General features: G+C 46.4%; 1 protein-coding gene across 3 annotated transcripts in view; it reads right to left on the bottom strand.

Annotated features, from left to right (window-relative positions):
- HELZ (helicase with zinc finger) overlaps positions 1-20,506 on the bottom strand; it is a 2,003,166-nt gene that overhangs the window by 1,326,804 nt on the left and 655,856 nt on the right. For all 3 annotated transcript variants that reach the window (XM_085617266.1, XM_085617269.1, XM_085617268.1), the window contains exon 13: positions 19,245-19,578. In XM_085617266.1, the coding sequence (XP_085473392.1) occupies positions 19,245-19,578 (334 nt within the window). The remainder of the gene's footprint in view (positions 1-19,244; positions 19,579-20,506) is intronic.

Here is a 20,506-nt window from a genome sequence, read left to right as displayed (position 1 = left end):
TATTCCGCCATCTAGTATTTGGGTCCGGATTTTTTTTTCTTCTTTCTAGTGGGCATCGATGTACCACCATTCGGTGTCCCCTTGTGATGTCGTAGTGCTTCCCCCGGAAGCTCCCACCTTTGGTCGCCATCTTCGAATTCTTTTTTTTTTTTCTACCACTCTCTCATCTTCCTTGGTGAAGGAAGGTGGGTTCGCTAGTGAATCCAGAAAATTCTTCAAGCTGCAAAACTACATCGACAGGTAAGAAACTATACATTTTGCAGCGTGAATCATTTCTGGATTCACATATTGTGCATAGATTGTGTAGCGGTTTGCTAGCTCTGTGGAGGTTAAGTAAAAGTTGTGTTGGTTTGTAAATAGACGCTGCAAGACTCTTTGTCCTACTTGTGCTTCTTTATTCATTTGGATGTCCACACAGTAGTGTTTTGTGCACAGAAGACCATTTTGCTGCCATGCAAATGTCTTGAATTGGTGTATTGGCTAGAAAAGCGATAGGTGCTCCTTTCTTTCTTGCTGAGTGAGCTTGTGGAGCTCTTTGTAATACATCTTCTGCTTGCTTGTGGAACAATTGTGTGGCTTGTGCTATGCATCTTGCAATTGGGATCTTGGTTACTGGTCTTCCCAGGTAACTGTGTGCAAAAGACACAGAGTGGTTTGTCTTTCTGTAATCTTTCGTTCTTTCAATGTAAACATGACTGCTCTTCTAGCCTCAAGCGCGTGCAATGCCCTTTCTGCTTGTGCCTTTGGATTTTGGAAGAAATTTGATATCGTTATGGATTAGTTTATGTGGAATCGTGATACCACTTTTGGCATGAAGTGTGGATGTGTTCTCATGACAAATCTGTCATTATGCATCTGGAAGTAGGGTTCCTATAATGTTAGTGCCTGCCATTCACTAACTCTACGTAGTGATGTTATTGCAACTAAAAAGGCAGTTTTTAGTGTGAGCATCTGTGGCATTGCCTTATGTAGTGGCTCAAATGGTGCTTTCATCAGCTGAGTGAGAACCATATTTAGATTTCTTTGTGGGGCGATTCTTTTTGCTCCTTCTAGGAACCTTTTGATTACTTGTTAAGTGAAGAAGCTCTTCCCTGTGTGGCCTCTTGTATAAGCTACAATTGCTGTTAAGTGGACTTTCAGTGATGTGCAGGTTAATTTAATGTGCAATAGATCAGTTAAGTACTGCAGAACAGTCTTTTCTCTTGTTATCTTTTGAAAAAATCCTTCGTTGTGGCACCATAGAGAGTATCTTTTTCCACTTTGCCGTGTAACATTTTCTAGTGGTTGGCTTTCTTGCTTCTTGTAGAACTGCCATTGTGCTTTCTGGTAGTTTTAGGTGCACACATTCTATGTCCTCAGGAGCCATGCTGCGAGACTCAGGCTCTCCAGTTCTGGGTGAAGTAGTGAAGTATTTTTTCTTCTTACATTGTTAGTAAGCCTTAGCTTTTTGGCAATTTGTGAATTGATCCATGAGATATTTCCATTATCTCTGAGAACCAGGTCTGTCTCGCCCATTGTGGGGAAATGAGAATCATTGTTATATGGCTGATATTGCATTTGTTGATCACTCTGTGGAGTAGTGGTATGGAGAAAAGTGTAAGCAAATATCCCTGACCAGTCTATCCATAGCACATTCCCACGGGACGGTTTGCAAGGTTATCTGGATGCGAAGCGTTGGCATTTTGCATTGTGGGGTGTTGCAAAGAGGTCGACTTTCGGAGTTCCCCATTTGTGAAAGATCTTGACGAGTTCTGCTTGATTCAGTTCGTGGGATGAGGATGCTTCTCTGCTCAGCCTGTCTGCTTCTACATGGTCTTTTCCTGGCAGGTGTATTGCTATTATGTCAATGTTCCGTGGATTTGCCCATGTCCAGAGTTGCTGAGCTAGAATCGAAAGTGCCACTGATTGTGTTCCTCCTTGCTTATGTAAAACATGGTGGTTGAGTTGTCTGTATCAGAACTGTCCTTCCGTAGAGCTCTTTCTGAAAGGCTTTTAAGGCTAGGAACACTGTTTTTAACTCTAGGATGTTGTTGTGTTGTAGTGCATCCTGCTGTGTCCACAATCTCCTTACTTTGAGGTTCTTCATGTGCGCTCCCCATCCTATCTGTGAGGCATATGACTTTATGGTCACTGTCGGAGTTGGTTGTGTGAAAACTCTCCCTTGTGATATGGTTGGTTCCACCATGCTATTTCCTGCTGTATTGTTTGTGTACCTGAAGCCATTCTTGGAATGGTCTCATGTATAGGCATATGTTGTGAATAAATGAATGCATAAAGCAATCATTCCTAGCAGCTTCCCTACTGTCCTCACTGTCCTCGCTTGCCCCTTCTGGTATAGCTGTGTTTCCTTCAGTAGGGCTATTGTATGTTTATCGCTTGGGAACACCTTCCCCAATATTGTATCTATTCTTGCTCCCAAGAACATCTTTTCTTGTTCTGGCTCTGGGAACTATTTGTCCCAGTGTATGGAAAACCCGAGCTGGACTAGTGTCTCCATTACTTGCTGTATATGTTGTTTGCAGAGACTGTACGACCTTGCTCTTACTAACCAGTCGTCTAAGTACGGGTATACATGGGTTCTTTGCCTTCTTAGGTGAGTGGCAACTGCTGCTAGGCACTTTGTGAACACTCTTGGAGCCGACTTTAGACGAATGCTAGCACTTTGAACTGGTAGTGTGTCTTGTTGACCACAAATCTTAATAGCTTATTGTGTTTGTTCTTCATGTAAATAGGCATCTTTCAAGTCTATGGTTGCCATGTAGTCTCCTTTTTGCAATTGAGATATCACCTCTTACAGGGTTGTCATCTTGAACCTTTGAGTTTTGTTGAGAAATCTGAGATCTAATATAGGATGCAACATTCCGTCATCTTTGGAATTAGGAAGGACGTGGAATAATTTCCCTCGTTTCTTTCCTTATGTGGTACATGTTCTATATCTTCTTTTACTTGTAGTCCTTGTACCTCTTGGAGTAGCTTCTTTCTCTTTTTGAATGTACCTTCATCTTTTGGCTTTTGTTTGGAGGTGGTTTGATTGGTTCTATGGAGTAACCAAACTGTATAATGTTTAAGATCCATTTGTCTGAAGTGATCTCTCTCCATTTGTGGAGGAAGTACTTTAATCTGCCTCCTACTGGTGTAGAATGTTGGAGGAACAGTTTGTTTGTTTGATGTCGTTGTCCTATTGTGGGCACACTCAGTGATGTTTCTTCTGTGTGTGTAGTGTTTGGAATGCATTCACTTTGTTATTGTGGGTGCTCCACCTCTCTGCAAGAGGCCTCTTCTACAGGGGAAAGGATTGTGTTCCCTGCTAGTATTGCCAATTTTGTTGTTGTCCTTGGCTTATCCCTTGGTAACATTGCTGATTTGACTGATGCGAGGTTGTGGGGTGATGGTTACCTCTGCCGGCGGGCCTCCTTGAGGGGGTGCCTCTATGCATGCCACCTCTGAATTGCAGGGCCCCCATCGATGTTGCTGTCTCGTTGTCTTTCTTTATTTGGTTCAGTGTGTCGTCCACTATGCTTCCAAAGAACTGCTCCACATTGAACGGTGCATTCAGTATATTGTTCTGCACCTCTGGTTTGAATCCTGAAATCCACAGCCATGAGTGTCTTCTTTCTGTGATTCCAATCATCATCTGTCTGCTTGATGTTTCTGCGGCATCTAGGGAAGATTTTAAGCATGTATTTGCTATATTCCTCTCTTCGTCTACCAAGTGGCTTGCTCTTTTGGTAGCTCCTGTACCCCCTCCCAGTGTTGGTATACAGGTCTGTTCAGCAATGCAGTTGAATTTGCTATGCGCCATTGGTTTACCGCACTTCTCTCAACCTTTTTCCCCATAAGGTCCATCCTTTTGCTTTCCTAGTCTGGTGGTGGACCAGAAGTGGTTGGTACATTAGCCCTTTTCCAGGCTGTGGCCATTATGATGGAGTCAGCTGCCATCGACCCCTTGATGTAAATAGGGACCTTGGAGGAGTGTTTGTATTTTTTCTCTAATCTGGGCTTGACTGCCTTACATGTGGCAAGCTTCTTAAATGCCTTCTTTCCCTGATGCAGCAAACTTGGCAGCAAAGAAGAAACTGGTTCCTTGATTGTGTAGGCAGAAAACATAATCAGGGTATTTCTTCCTCTAGTTGTACTCCATAGGTATCTGCTGCCTTCTTGATGACTTGGCTGTACATACCAATGCCGTCTGGCAGTGAAGGCCTAGAAGGATAGGTAACGACAGCTTCTTCTGGGGAGTCTGTGTCGAGGTCTTGCCCATGTAGTTCTTGAACTTCGGAGGTTTCTGTGCCCACGCAAGTCCGTTCTTCTTCCCCAAAAAAGAAGTCTTCTTGCTCCTCGAGCGGTTCGGGGGTCGTCGGAGGCTCTAACTCCTCAGCGCTCCTTTCCATTGAAGTTTTCGGCAGTATCTTGAATTGCTTCAAGCTTTCATTGAACTTTTTCTTTCTTGGCAAAATGCTAGCCATTTCTGCTTCAATCCGTTTCTTCTTCTCAATCTCCGACACGCGAGTTTCAGCGTCGAGTCTTTGTCTTTCTCTTCGCGGTCAACAGCGCTGTCACCGCTGAGGCTGTTGAGGCATGTTTTGACCTCTCTTGTTTCGACGTCGATGCGCCCCTTCCTTGACACATTGGATTCTTAGAGGGTCTTTGCTATTACGGAGCCCATGTCTAATAATCCTACAGAGTGTTTCTCTCTGGACGCAACTGCGGACGTTGAGTGTTTCGACGCCAAGGCTCCCTTCGGGGGCCTGTAGTACGCCTTTTGGGACTAGTCTATTCTAGTCAACGGTTCTCTTACCTCTCTCGAAGTCTTCTTTCCAACCTCAATGACTTGGATGTCCAAGTTTACGTTGACTTCTTGGCCTTCGGCGTCATTGTCCTCTTCCTCGCTGGAGAGGCCCAGGTCTCATAGTGATGGTGCTGTGCCCTGACCCTGCATGTTTTAGTTGGCTTTTCTCTGCCTCTCTCTTACCCTCGAACTTTTTGGGGTAAAAGCCGAACACGTTCAATCTTCACTTCTGTGATCTAGTGGAAAGCAGAGGTTGCAGACTGGATATTGGTCCTTCTGGGCGTACTTGTGGTGACAATTTTGGCAAATCTTGAAAGGTGTCTTACCATCACCACACACAAGGAGCTCCCTGTATGCGCACTGTCCGGTCGTTGGCGAGGTTGTTTTCACCTCTCCGCACTCTCCGGCATCTTGATTCGTTGTCCGGTACCTTGAATCGTTGTACTGTATGTTCTTGGAGATTATTTTTTACATTTTCGTTGATTCTGCTCTCTAAATTTCTGGAGCTCCTTCCGCATCGATCCAGACCAAATGGCAGAAAAAAAAGAATCTGAAGATGGTGACCAAAGGTGGAAGCTTCCAGAGGAAGCACGACGACGTCAAAAGGGGACACCAAATGGTGGTACGTCGACGCCCACTAGAAAGATGAGAAAAAAAAATCAGGACCCAATAACTAGATGGCGGAATAATGCACAGCATGTAAATACAGAAAAGATTCACGCTGCAAAACACATTTTATTCTTGCTCCTGTGGGTAGGTGTTTCTTTAAATCATTTGTCACTGCCCGGAGTACCTGCAGAATATATGAAGCTAGTACTTGGGTCATAAAAAAGCCACCTCACTGTCAAATCGCCTGCATGTCCTACCGAAAATATTAGGGATACATGTGTGAAACCACATGAATCTGGCATTGAAATGTAATTTAGTCATGCCCTCATCAGACTATTGTGATCTTCTGCCCAAATTAAAGACTGTTTGGCAGTGGTTCTAATACAGTTTGCAGATAGGACAGTTCTTCCCAAAGCTCAGGTTATAGTGGTCTAAGTAGCAACGGATTCCGCAATTTTGTTCCCAATTCGGCCTGTTTTACTTAAGAGGACACAGACCATTAAACCCATCAATTCTGACAAGCATACCATCTGTAGTAACTACTCAGCCTGAAACATGATATAGAAGAGCTACAACCTGGTCTTTATATTTAAAGCTGAGAATGAGTAATGCCTTTTTCACGTTGTTTGTAATTGCTCCGATAGACTGGAGGCATATCACGTTTCACTTTAGTGAAATTTATGGAACTATCTAACACATTCAACCGAGTAATTGTTTTTGCAACAATTAATTTACGCATTCTTTTCAGTCCTCTTACCAGTCAATGGCTGAGCAATCTGTCAACAGGGATGCTCTCGCAATTGCTCATGTCTAAATTACTGCCACCTCCTCCATCACGTTCAGGAGTGTGCACTGTACTGATATCAAGCTAAATAGGCACATTCTTAAAGACTGGGATTAAAAAATTACTGAGTAGAACCCTGTAGTACATGCTCCCTCTATCACCTTTTTTGGTGACCTTTTTTGCAGCATTTGCAATACTTCTTAGATCAACTTGTCCTTTCAGTTTGGGACTGACTAATCTTTTGCTGAACAAGATTCTGGCGTCTTTCATAAAAGAAAGGATGACCGTGCATCCATACAATAGGCCAGGCCCTCAAATATGCAGTAAGCATTTCCCATTTCAAAAGTACCTTCACTTGCTTTTTCTACTGCCCCCACCCCTATTCTTGAATAGCATCATGTGTTTTTTTGAGGAGTACATGAACCGCTGCGTTCTACTGAACAGGAGCATCACTACAAGTCATCAGTTTCTAAATGCTTCTGTTGCAGACTGCTACACAGTACTGCACTAGAAGAAAAATGGTTATTGATATTCAAGGACATCAAACAATGAGGAGCTGTCAACTCCTCTCTGGGGAGAGGAGTTGGCCTAACGGCTAGGGTGGTCGACCTCGAATCTGGGGAACCGGGTTCGAGTCTCAGCAATGACGCTGAACATCCTGTGATTCTGGGCAAATCACTTAATCTCCGCATGCCTAAAATAAATGGTGCTATGTAAAGCGCTCTGATACCAGATACCGGGTCATGTTCGCGCTATTTAAAACTCCGTAAAAAAAGGTTTTAAAACATTTTTAAAAGCCTGTATCCGCTAAACAACGTCTTTTTAAAAAAACATATACCGTGTAATGCTGCATGCCCACCACTTCAACCAAACATATCTGGTTCATTGCCACCCATCTGCTCACGGATGATGCTATTTAAACTATAGTGTCTATTACTGAATTATTTATTTCAGTGTCTCAATCAGTTAGACACTGCTTTAGTAAATCTTTACCAGGCTCCTCACACATTAAATCAACAGCCTCCTTGACCAACTGGGCCAAAGGACATAGCTATCCTCCAAGGTGGACAACGGTATTAATTGGTCAGTAACCTTCAATACTGTTTTTTACACTCCTGGGGTAAAGATGACAAAACATTAGGGATTGCCCTAGAACTAATATCAGAAACTACTGCATAATTCACCGTGTGTTAAACAACAAGTAAAAAGCAACCTCAACAACAGGCCTACATTTACTAAAAAAACAAAACTCAAGCAATCTGTGGAATACAGCCAGACCTTTCAGACACATTTTCAACAGTGATTTTTGAATGCCTCTGCAAAAGGTATAAAAGAAGGTGTTAATCTCCAGGGCTCTTATGCAAGAAATCCGTAACTGTTTAACTAGCCAACCTCCTTGGTTTACTCTAACTTGAAGGTATGAAAACATGAATGCTCTTTTGAGAAAAGCCATATGGGATTTATAGCCCAATGGGGTAGTTGGGATAATCTCATTTAGCAATGTCTCAGGAAATATGTACAACTGACTTGCTTTATTTGCACCTGGACATCTACAGGAGCATCATCAAGTTATTTACTATGGGAATAGTAAACTCAGTTTTTGGTCTCCAGTGGCATGTACTGAGAAACCTTGGAAGATAAAGAGCGAAAGGGGAAAAAAATATGAGAAATGGTGCAAATCATGCTCAAGCTAATAGTTCCCAAACTTTTTAGGCTCACAACCCAATCTTTAGAGCAACACACTTTCACGACCCACCTAGCTTTCATAGTCATGACGGTCATGAAGCAGCCATTTCTTTGATGTAACTAAAGCATCATGTGGTACCGCACTGTGATTCACAGACAGCACATTTTCCATAGAAATTAACACTAAATTTGCACAGACATACAGATATACTGATAAAACCACATTGCACACAAATGATAATGTGTGGAACTAGTATATCAGTGTATATTTATCATTTGTGTACCACCAAGTAAAGCGTCTTGATTCATTTTGATCTTATTAATCTTTGTTTCCATCACAATTCAAAATTGCAAAACAATTGTGCTAAAATGTGCTTGTTTTTTCCTTTAACTGTTGAATGTGCGCATGTTGCTTTGCACACTCGCAAAAAGCTTTGGGGAAAAAAACTCAACTGGTTAGAAAAAGTTAGGAGCTAGCTATGTATCGGAGTACGGAGGCGCAGAAAGAAAAGAACTGACTTGAGTGTGCTCGGATTGCACTTGTATTAGACTTCTGCTGTCACTTCGGGGGAGAAACAGAATTGACGTGAAGTCACACAACGCCACCTACTAGTGTGCAGGGGTTATGCTGAAAAAATATTGCACATCCAGTCTGGCACAGTTAAAAGCATCCATCACAAAAAAGACTTACATCAATCTAATAGTAAACAATCCAAAGAAGTCTTTCCAACATGAAGCCGTAATCAATCATATCAAAGGCTGCAAAAAGGCCTAACGATTTCAGCAACACCAAACGACACCTCCCATCACCAGTTATTCACAACTGAGAGAAAAAAACAATTCTGTACTTCTGCCAGGTCTGTATCCGGCCTTGGAGGGGTCAACTGCTCCATCACGGCCTTTCCAGTAATTTGGCTGAATAAGGCTGAATATGGCAGTATAAGTTACCATAATTATCTATTGAAGGTGGTTAATTGAAATGCTGTAACTACTCTAATATCTATTCATAGTCCAGAATCACGACCGCCATATCCCATATTTGGGCTGTGAAGTTCCACAGAAAGAATTATTCTGCGCTAACCAGGTACAAGGAATGGGCATCTATCCAACACACTAGCCCTGGAGTATAACCAGGGATGGGAACTAGAGGCACAGGGCACTAGGAGCTAGCCGCGCCTCCAACACGGAATGTAAACACAAATGGGGCTGCCCCTAGTCGGGATTTCTACAGGTCTCTAGAGATGCATGTTTAGTGGGGGCATCTCACAAGAAGTGTAGGACTGGCCTCACACACCACCTGGTGTCATGCTTCATCATAGGCCATCCTCACCCTCTAACAACTCGGTTTCATAGAGAGCGGGCATACACCCGACGACAGAAATGCACTTCTAAACTAAGTGGGGGCCCGTGAGTAGTGAAAGTGATCTAAAAACCATTACAGATGTCATAAAGACTAGTTTTAATTAAACAGAGTTTTTAGAGGGCGAGGACGGCCTATGATGAAGCATGACACCAGGTGGTGTGTGAGGCCAGTCCTACACTTTTTGTGAGATGCCCCCACTAAACACGCATTTCTAGAGACCTGCAGAAATCCCGACTAGGGGCAGCCCCATTTGTGTTTACACTTCAACAGTCTATCACAGTCTCATCTTTGACACGTGACTATCTTCTGTTGTAAATAGGCTGATGGTTTAAGGGAGCTAGATTTACCATGTTGTGACGAAAAGAACCTAAGCAGCATTTGAGTTATTGAAGGAATAGGCTTTGGGAAATGTAGTGGCAAGGGAAAAACTAAGTAATTCTGAAATATGCATCAATGATATGGAACAGACTCCTTGAAGCACACTCAACATATGGTAGTTTACTTCGGGCATAAAAATCTGTGTACGCTCTGTATTGGCAACAGGTAAGCACGAGAGGCAGGCATTAATGAGATTGGGGTGTATGGGGTGGCCATGTGTAGACCGATATTTTCGGAGCGTACGTTCATCATGATAGAGGCGCTTACGCCATTCACAAACCCATAGCTATGCCTTAGACTCACTTACTATAGCAGTAAGCTTCTGTCTACTCAAAAGTGGTCCATTTGCCTTGCCCAACTCCAAAGAAGCATGTTTAAATTAATGGTATTTATACTAAGTTATTTTTAGCTATTAACAGATACAGAAACCTTCTGTCACTTAAGCCCCCCATGCCTTATGAATATGAGAAAATAATGGTCAGAAGATGGCGAAAGTTAATGATTGCAAAAGTATTTTCTATTTCTAACCAATGCAACTAGCCCATCTTACCACATACAAAATTATTGTTGTCTTACTACAGACTGAGGGCATTGGCCCCAGTAGAAGGACAGATGGGAAATTAGAATATTGTATTGTAAATTGACAGGGTTTTTTCTAATGGGGTTAAGATTTTCTGGAAGGGGGCAAGAGAGTAAGCCATCAGAGAAATTAATGGCTGTTTGTCCAGAGATGCACTTCCAAAAGTTTGGGTTTATTTGCAGTAAACACAACCACTGTTCCTAATAAGCCGCGCAACGACATCTAATCCTGAAAGACCGTATTCATGTTAATTGCGGCGCCCGTGTGCGCTGTAATTAACATGAATGCTACCTCAAAGGGTCACAATCAGCCCCGCAGCTTGCACTGTTAAAAAACGAAAAACAGTGTCTCCAACACGACGTGTGCTTTAGCACACGCTGTGTTGGAGACTCTGCTTTTCTTTTCTTAATTGTGCACAGCTACGGGGCCGATTGTGACCCTTTGTGTTAGTATTCATGTTAATTTTGGCGCCCCTGTGAGCTGCAATTAACATGAACGGTGCTGGACCCTGGATAAGGACGCACAGCCCGCCCTGGGCGAACTTCAGCGCTGCCCCTGGATGAATGACCTCTCCCCGCCTGAAGATTGATTGGCTAGTATTGGGAGCCACGACGGGGGACCCTGGACTCGGACCTCACGCAGGCAGGTAGGGGCCGTCTTTACTTGTTCCCAAGCCCCTCCCAGCCAGGCGTCTTTATCCTCGCACCGAGACCTCGCTGTCCGGTGGCGCAGCCAGCTGCATATGCACATAGCTCGTGGGCTGAAGGCCTGCGCACATCTGTCATGCCAGAGGTCTGATAACCTCCGTTTCATGCACGCCTTACAGGTCCACGGGGAGGGGGGGTGGGATCAGTAGGTACCGGTGGCAGCTTCTGACGTAACTCTTGTGTTTCACTTCCTGACCTCTGCCTATGAAAGGTGGGGGCCCTGGGTCAGCACCCTCGTGGTCTGGGAGTCAGTGGGGGGGCCTAGCGCACGCAGCGCAATAATCACACTGCGCCCGGTTGCTTGGTTGGGCGTGAACTAACTGGCTCGCCCGCCCGTTTATTATTTATATATGCGCTCACATCCCCGACGTGAGCGCAACCTATGCATTTCCTTCAGCGCTCTAGCTGAAACGCTAGAGCGTTAACTGTAACATCCCTTCTCAACTCAGTCCTTGACGACAGTTCGATTATTAATTCGCCGCATCACTTACTTGGCACGCAAAGTCTCTCAGCCGACTGCTGGGCCTGGGGTTCTACCTCAGCTCATACCTGGCGGCCCTTCATGCGCCCGGGGCCGAGGTCTCAGGTGGCACCTCTTGCCTTGGCCCACCACCTGTGCCATCGGCGCCGCCTGGCTCAGAGTCTGTGTTGCTCCGTGGGTCGGAGCTGGGTGTGTCCCCCGGGGCATCCCCAGAGTCGTGGTCTACTTCGAGGTCTGCCGTCTCTTGGTCATCCTCGGGTCTCCTCACCACCTTGAACCACGATATGTTCCGGGTGACCAGGTCTCTCCCTTGACGCGCTATCACCATGGTTCCTCGGCGGTCGACCACTCTCCAGTACCCTCTTTCATATCGAGTCTTAAACTTTCCTCCTGGCCGGCGCTCTTTTAGGACCACCGTGTCTCCGGCCTGAACTTCTCGGGTCACAGCCCTCTGGGCCTCACTGACTGTTGTTTCGCCTTTGGCATGCTTCTTCCTCGCTGAAGGGCGGCGCTTCCCAGCCTGGGGCTACTGGCAGCCCATCCCTGCGAGCTCCTTGGAACATCAGTGCCCAGGGGGCTTGTCGGGTGGAACAGTGGGGAGTGCTGCGGTACTCCCCTAGGAATTGCTGTAGCTCGTGCTCCGGGTCTAGCTCGTGCTCCGGGTCTAGTTGTTCGGACACGGCGATGCGCAGTACCTTATTGATGGTGCGCATGAACCGCTCCACCTCCCCGTTAGCTTGGGGCCATTGCGGGGTGATGCGCCTGTGTCTGATGCCGTGTGACTTCAGGAGTTCTTCGAACTCGTGTCCTTGGAATGGGGGTCTGTTGTCACTCCGCAGTTCCTCGGGGTATCCGAACATCCCAAATACCTTCTCCAGGGCGGGCCTCACATGCACGAAGGCGGTGGACGGTAAGGCCTCTGATATCGGGTATTTCGAGTAACTGTCAATGATGACTAGGGTGACTCGCCCGTCGGGCAGGCTCCCAAAGTCCACGCTGATCTTTTCCCATGGGTTACGCCCATGCTCTTCAGTTATGATGGGTGCCGGTGGTTGGGCCTCCCCTGTTAGCTGGCATGACTGGCAGCTGCGGACGGTGTCGGTGATTATAGTCGTCCATACCCGGGAACCAAACTTTCTCTCTCATCCGGGCTTTCATCTTCTCTGTTCCCTGGTGCCCCTTGTGGGCTAACTGTGTTGCTTTTGTCCGGAGTGCCACTGGGACGACGATTCGGGAACCTCTTAGAAGGAGTCCTCCTCTGGTCACGCTCAGCTCGTGGCGTACCCTCCACATGTGTTGAAGGTCCTCTCGGTCTCCACTGGCCCACGAGTTCGCCGTTTGCAGAAACGACTGCCAGGTTCCCTCGAGGATGCTGTTCTTGACCTTGCCCATCACGGGGTCTTGATCGGCTACTTCTCGGAGCTCCTCAAGCGTTATGGCCTGGGGACATGTCCGTGCCGCCACCATGTCAAGGTGCTCCTCGGCTTCGTCCTCAGCATCTTTGTGCTCGGGTTCACTGCAGTGTCCTGGGTGGCGGGACAGGAAATCCGCCGGGTTTTTGGCCCCTGGCCGGTATATTACACTTAGGTGGTACTGTTGCAAACCGATGGCTCACCGCTCAATGCGTGGGGGCGGGTGTGGTGCTGTTCCCCAGAATAGCGGCACCAGCGGCTGATGGTTGGTCACCACTATGAACGGGTGTCCACATACGTACAGATGGAAATGACGGCAGCCCCACCGGATCGCCAGTGCTTCCCGCTCGATTTGGGAGTAGCGCTTTTCTGTGTCGGTGAGGGCCTTGCTAGCATACGCCAGAGTTGCCCATTGCCCCGGTTCCTGTTCTTGTGTTAAGACTGCCCCTAGCCCTACGGGGCTGGCATCCACCAGGATTTCGGTCTTCTTGGTCGGGTCAAAATAGACCAGTGTTGTCTGGTCTAGAAGCGCTTCCTTGATCGCCTCAAAGGCCTGCTCTTCGGTGTCAGTCCACTGCCACGCCACGTCGGTTTTGGTGAGGCGTCTGAGGGGCTCAGCCAGGGTGGCCAGATTTGGGACGAACCTTCCGCAGAATGTGGCCATCCCTAGAAAGCTGCGCACTTCCGCCACTGAGGCGGGGGCCGCAGCCATTTTGATGGCTTGCGCCTTTCGTGGGGTCTACTTGGATGCCTTCCTTGGTGAAGATGTAGCCAAAGAATTCAATCTTTTGTTGGAACAGTTGGCACTTCTCTCGGTGTAGGGTGACTCCGTGCTCTTGTAGGCGCGCGAGGGTGGCCCGTACATGTCGGTAATGCTGCTCCACTGTTTTGGAGTAGATAAGGATATCGTCACTCACGTTCAGGACGCAAGGCAGTCCGACCAGGATGTCTCTAATCGTGTTCTGAAAGATTTCGACAGCCGATGAGATCCCGAAATTCTGGCGTCTGTACCGCCGTAGCCCCAAGTGCGTGCTAAAGGTGGTGATGTACAGGCTCTCCTTAGCCAGGGTGAGTTGGTGGTACCCTGCATTTAAGTCCAGTTTCGAGAACCATCAGGCGCCGTTCAGATTGGATACAATGTCATCCATGGTCGGTGTGATGTGCCTCTCCCTTGTGATGGCTTTGTTTGGGAGGCGCATGTCGTTGCATAGCCGGATCGTCTCCCATAAGCGAAGATCTTGGCCTTCGACGGTCGGAGCTCCGGCCTTGGTCTGAGGCGGTTGTACTGTTGCACGCCCATCACTGTCACCGACGCGCCGGTGTCTATCACAGCGTTCACCACCGATCCGGCTACCAATATGTCACAACGTGGCTGAGGTCGCCGGGTGCTTTTGAGGGCTCTGGTGAACGACACAAGGTACGTTTGTTCCCCATCGTCAGACTCAGTGTCTGAGTCTGGGTACTCTCTGGCTTGTTCTCTCCTGGGCCGTGGCTGCGACGATAATGACGTGTGTGACAGTTGTCGCACCAGCTTCCTCACTGGCTTGTCTCGCTTGTGGCTGCTCCTTTGCGTCTTCCTGCGACAGACTGACGCGAAGTGGTTGTCGATGCCACAGTTGGTGCACGTTTTCTCTCGAGCCGGGCATGCCTTGAGGGGGTGTTCGTCGTATCCGCAGTACCCACATTGCTTGGCATGATCGGGGGTCCGCCGGTCGCGGGGCTTTGGCGGCCGTTCTTTTCTCCGGACTGCGTCCGCCTTCTCCACCTTCACCTCCACGGTACTAGCAGCCCCTTTCACCAGGGCCAAATCCATTTCCTCTGTGCGTGCCGCTGACAAGTCGTGAGTCCTGGCCAGGACGAGGAGGTCGTTCATCGCAATGTTAGGCTTGCGAAGTATCAGGCCTCGTAGCGTTTTGCTCCTGATCCCCAATATCAGCTGCGCCCTGATTTCCTCCTTAGCCCGATCTCCGACCAGGTGCGTATCTGCGAGAACCCTCAGCCTCGCGTGGAACGCGTCAACCGACTCCCCTTCGCGCTGTTTCGCTTGGCGAAGTTTGAAGTGCTCGTAATCAGGGTTGACTTGGGGGTCAAAATGTGCGTTCAAAGCCGCAACCCCTGCTGCATAGTCCGTCGGGGGTCCCGTGTCGGGCAGGTGCTTGAACAGAAGGTAAATCTCTTCTCCCGCGTAGTGGAGGAGTAGGGAGCGTTTCACTGCTCCATCTGTCTCCCTGGACCCAACGAAGTAGTTTTCCAGCCTACCCAGCCATGTCTGCCACCGCGGAGCGGCGGTCGTGGGGTCCGCGGCTTCGCTAAAAGGAGGCAGCACTCCTGAAGCGGGGTGATGGGGCAGCGTCCCCGCAGGGCCGGGCATCTCATCGTCGCCCATGGTGGTGTCGAAACCACCGACTTGTGAGCAGGGACCGTCGTACACTCACTTGGCTAGTCGGTAGCTGCACGTGCAGCGCGCTGCGCCGTCAGGCGAGGCCTCCTTGGCTGTTCAGCCAGTAGCAGGAGTTCCTGGGGTTCAGCAGTCACCCCTCGTCGCCAGTGTTGTGTTTCACTTCCTGACCTCTGCCTATGAAGGGTGGGGGCCCTGGGTCAGCACCCTCGTGGTCTGGGAGTCAGTGGGGGGGGGGGGGCCTAACGCGTGCAGTGCAATAATCACACTGCACCCGGTTGCTTGGTTGGGCGCGAACTAACTGGCTCGCCCGCCCGTTTATTATTTATATACGCGCTCACGTCCCCGACGTGAGCGCAACCTACGCATGTCCTTCAGTGCTCTAGCTGAAACGCTAGAGTGCTAACTGTAACAGTAACCAACCCAGGCATCCATGCGGGTGGGCACCGCGGTGCAAAGAGACCCGAAATTAGGCAAGTGACGTCATATGACTAACACAGGTCTCAATGGACGTGATCTGCTCACCCTTTCCACGGAGATTCGCTCTCGATTTCACACAATATGCACACTTTACTTACACGCACAAGTTCCTCGTGGGTAAGGGCATCTAACAGCAGCAATGCGCGGTCAGTCGAAGACTAACGTCGCTCAAAATTTTAAGCGATGACAGACCATTCTGGCACCTGGTAGGAAGCGCCAATGCCAGGCTGGCTCCGTATCGCCCGCCGGCATTGTCGTCGTAATTTAATGGGGAAAAGAGACGTCAAGTCCCAGATCGGAACGTGCTGTAAGCGTCAGATTGGTACAAGCTGCCACGCCGGGCATCCACCCCTGCCAACAGAGGGCGCACTACCGGTGGGAGCGTAGGAACGAGTTAAATAATGTAAAGATGACAAACAGAAGCAAAAAAAAAAAAAACTAACTCACGGGTGAAATGTAGGTAATACTACTACCCCCGACTAGAGAACCACATATTTGTGCAGAACAAATTCGGATAAGTAATACATAAAACCCGGAGGCAAATCTCATGCGTCATCCTAGAGGCGAAGGGATCTAGGCACTATAAGACATCAGATCCCCCGCGCTGCGGGCAGGGAAATTAGTGATTTTACAGATGACTTTGGTTTAAAAATGAGCATAATAAAAGGGCACCCTGTCGATTTACAGTACATGTAAGCGGTATTGCCCTCTGTTCAGGGTATTCATTTCTATCTATTCCCCTCCCACAGCTGATGGCATATAAAAAAGAGGACGGCCAGGTAACAGTAGTTAACGTCCACTGCAAGTGGGCAATATGGCTTTTAGAAACACATCGCCCCTAATCTCACCCAGCAAAGGGCGCTAAGCACGTCCACACTCTATCGGATTCATGTCCGTGACAATAAACCTAGAAAGCTGCACTTACCAGTGGTTACTGCCCGCATTCGAAGCCTCCCGATTGGCTGAGCGAAGACCTGCTTTACATACTGTGGGCCAGAGGCATCGCTTAGTGCGCGCGTGTGTGTGTGTGTGTGTGTGTGTGTGTGTGTGTGTGTGTGTGTGTGTGTGGGGGGGGGGGCCCTGTGGCTCCATGTTTGGCAGGCGTGTCTGTGTGATGCTTCAGTTGGAAGGAACAATGCTGGTAGTTTTGAGGGGTGACTACTTAAAATGTAATGCTTTCGGGTATCTGCTCCTCTCACACCAAAGGGCATAGAAGAGACTACATTTCTTAGGGGACACGGACAGCCTTGGGGAGAGCTGAACCTGGGTCTGGCCTGGCTCTAAGAGCCAGATCACAAGCCAAGCCATATTAGATGTAACTCGGGTAACAAATGTGAGAAAAATGGAAGACTAGAAAATAGAAAAACATGGATTTTTCATCATAATAAAGTGTTTCAATGGCGAGTAAATGGTTATTTCATGGAATTGAGTGATGTTTATTGAAAGTAATATTTTTTTTTAACATGAAACATTCAAGAATACCGCCGTAGCTGTACGATTTTGCCACAAATTATCCAGCTTCGTGTGAGGTCCTGCTATAAATTGAACCACAGCCTGGCCCAATTGCTTTGTACTAGTCATCTTCAAGTGAATCCAGTGATCCCATGCCCAGCAGCACTAATTTCTGGGGACCGTTACATATTTTTCCTCAACAAACTTTCATCCAGAGTCACAGACAGAAAACAATGCACATCTTCTGAGCTAAGCTTTAAGGACCAGCACTTATTGTTTTACAAATTAAGCACTGGTTCCCGCAGTATTTGGCAATTGTTGAAGTTGCCAAATGAAGATGAACGCTGCAGTCTACAGCAAGAAGATTCCATCTTTTCACAAAAATTTACTTTGAGAGGTTGACACAGCTGCACATGACCAGCTTTCGCGGGTGGCACCGGGTGCAACATTCTTTTTTTGGTGCCATCCTCTCATAGCTCTCTTTTCCAGAAGTTCACCCACTGCCACTCTCCAAGAGTGCCCCTTATCTCTCCATAGACCCTATCTCATATATATTTCATTTATTTTATAGTGCTTCTCGTACCAGTTTAGGATGTCGGATTACTTTACATCACGCATATATTACACAGACATGAAGGCTTATAAGTGTGTAAATCAGGAAATGTTACATAAAACAATGGGGATTACAAGGTGTAGGACTACCATGGCATTCATGCTAGCAGAATGTATGTTTTTAGAGTGTTTTGTCTAGAGAAGTGTAAACTTGGGATTCTCAGTCAGTCATATTCACTTTATTCGGTTAATAAAAACCATAAAACTACACTCCAAACATCTCCTACAACAATATTAAAACATATACAAGGGTCATATTAGAGTAATCTTAGGCACCAAAAAATTCAGCAAGTAAAAGGTCCTCAGCCTTTTGGTTGTTTAAAAACTCAGGATTTTGAAAGCGCACATCGTGCTTGAGACTCTGCATTTCTTTTGGTAATAGAACACAGCTGCAGGGCTGATTGTGTGCCTTTCGAAAGTATTCATGTGCAGCGCCTTGTACATGCATAACTGCTGCAGCGAAAAGCATAATTACTTTCAAAAAGGCTCACAATCTGCCCCGCAGCCATGCTCCTATTAACAGTGATGGCACTTGACTTGTGTGAATGGCCCTCTTCCACACTACACGTTTTCCTGGATGTAACACATTTCACAAACTATCTCTGACGGGATATCCACACATTACTCCGTAGCTTGCACATCAAATTATAAATGTTATATAATTGTGTATATGCGATCTTGTATAGGCTCCTAACAATTCCCCGCCCTATGAACAGTGCTCGAATTGAAGATCTTCAGTAAAATCTTATTACGGTACCACCATTGGAGTCCTGTGCTTTTCTGAACCCAAAGTGTACTTGCCTGTGTAACCAATTCATGTCTTGGCATGTGTCTCTAACTTGAAAACCTTCTTTAAGACCATTCATGTGGTGCTGCATTCGTGGAAATGCACTGTCTTTTCACTTTTTTAAGCAAAAGTTTGGAGTGATATTTGGTGCTGCACCCCCATGCGAGGTCTGGTTCCTTGCGCACAGTCTTGGTTGTAGCGCACAGAGACCTTACACTGCCGCACACAGAGGAAAATAATTAGAGGGAACATTGATCACAACACTGTATTCTTGCAACAGTACAGTGGCTTCAGGAGGAAGTGTATGGGAGGGGAACAAAGGAGTAAGGATAGTACAAAAGTGGGGAGAGAAAGAGCCAGTCTCATACCGTTTGTGACACTATGGCTTAAAACTTTAACATAACTTACTGAACTGCTGACCATTGTATAACTTAACACCAAAGTCATAAGCTTACTTAATTCTCTCCACCCCAACCCCTTTCCCAGCCCACCTGCCCTCTGCCATACTCCCCCTTCCACCCAAAAAAAAAAAAGAAAAAGAAAAAAGCGATGACGCGGATACCAAACAAATAACTAAATGTGCAATCTAAAATGGTTTCTTATTTACTGATAAAGTACTATTCGACCCTCAAAAGTGCACAGTACTTTCTGAAGATTCATAAACAATGTAGCATGTATGTTGTTGCGTTCTGCTGTAAGCTCCTACCAAAATATTAAAATCCATACCTGCATTTCCCGGTCAGGTTTTAACTTGAGTTCTTCACAGCAATCATGACATAATCTCAGAAATATATAGTCTTTTGTTTTCTCTTCAATAACGGCTTCAAACACTTTCTCTTTGGTTCCCTGGGTGTGTCCCGATTTCTCTTTAACGACAGGTAAAACATAAACAGCGTTGACTTTGGTCATTACCAGCCGCCCAGCCAAAGTGTCCTCTGAAAGTGTTTCTGTGAGTTTGAAGCGACCAAAAAGTTGTCCATTTTGTGCATACTTTGCACCTCCAGAAACACCAGTGAGCATAAAACTTGCTACAAGCTGCAACTGCACTTTTATGTTGAACCTGCAAAAATATACAGAAAGGTTACCATGATTTCGGTGTGCATAAGAGAATGAATGTCAAAATAAGCATAAAAACGAATTCAATAATTGATCGTAGCCAGCGTCAGCAGCAAAGACATTAACACATTAATTCACAATATTCCCAAGTTTTCACATTTTATCTTTCTTCATTATGTTTTAAGTAGATGAAATCCATAAATTAAAAAGATTAATGCAATAAAAATAGACATATAAGTGTATAGCACATAAGAAAAATCTCCTTTGTAACAGTGGTCAATTGTCCAAGTGCGCCTGCAGTTTAAGAGGTGAAAAGTCTAACCATCATGTCATGTACCGGAAACAGATCAAGGCAGGGTTGCAACATCCACGAATCCAGTTTTGCGTGCGTGCAATTTTTACATTACAAATTACTAACATATTATTTGAAACTTCCCTTGTAAGGTCAGTATGGATTTTCAAACTGGCTTGCCATCTGGTTAGTACACTCACATTAGTTTCTCTGAGAAAATAAACAAGGGACATCATTCATTATTGCAATTTATACAAAGCTTTAAATGGGCAGGAGCTCTCCGGAGCGGAATACATGCTCTTCTTAAATTTGGAAGGGTGTGTACTTGCATTTCTCAGCAATTATGCAATATATTTAATCAACGAGTACCAGCACTTCTCAAGAAGCCACAGGTACTCTAAATATCGAGTATCTGCACTACTTCTATATTTACATTTAAAGCTCACTTCTATAGTTTCATTTAAAGCAATGAATTTAAGTATTATTAGAACATTGGAATGCTGGGAGCTCAATTGAAATCAATTAAGTGCTCCGGGATTCTAATGGCTGGTAGAAGCCTGGAGCATCGACATTCCAATGTTTAACAAAGGCCTCACAGAGCCCAAGGGGATTTCAACCCCCTTTGGCTCACGGTGGCCTG

This window comes from Triturus cristatus, chromosome 7 (genome assembly GCF_964204655.1).
Source record: "Triturus cristatus chromosome 7, aTriCri1.1, whole genome shotgun sequence".
Lineage (NCBI taxonomy): Eukaryota > Metazoa > Chordata > Amphibia > Caudata > Salamandridae > Triturus > Triturus cristatus.
This window is presented reverse-complemented; position numbering and strand designations above follow the sequence as displayed.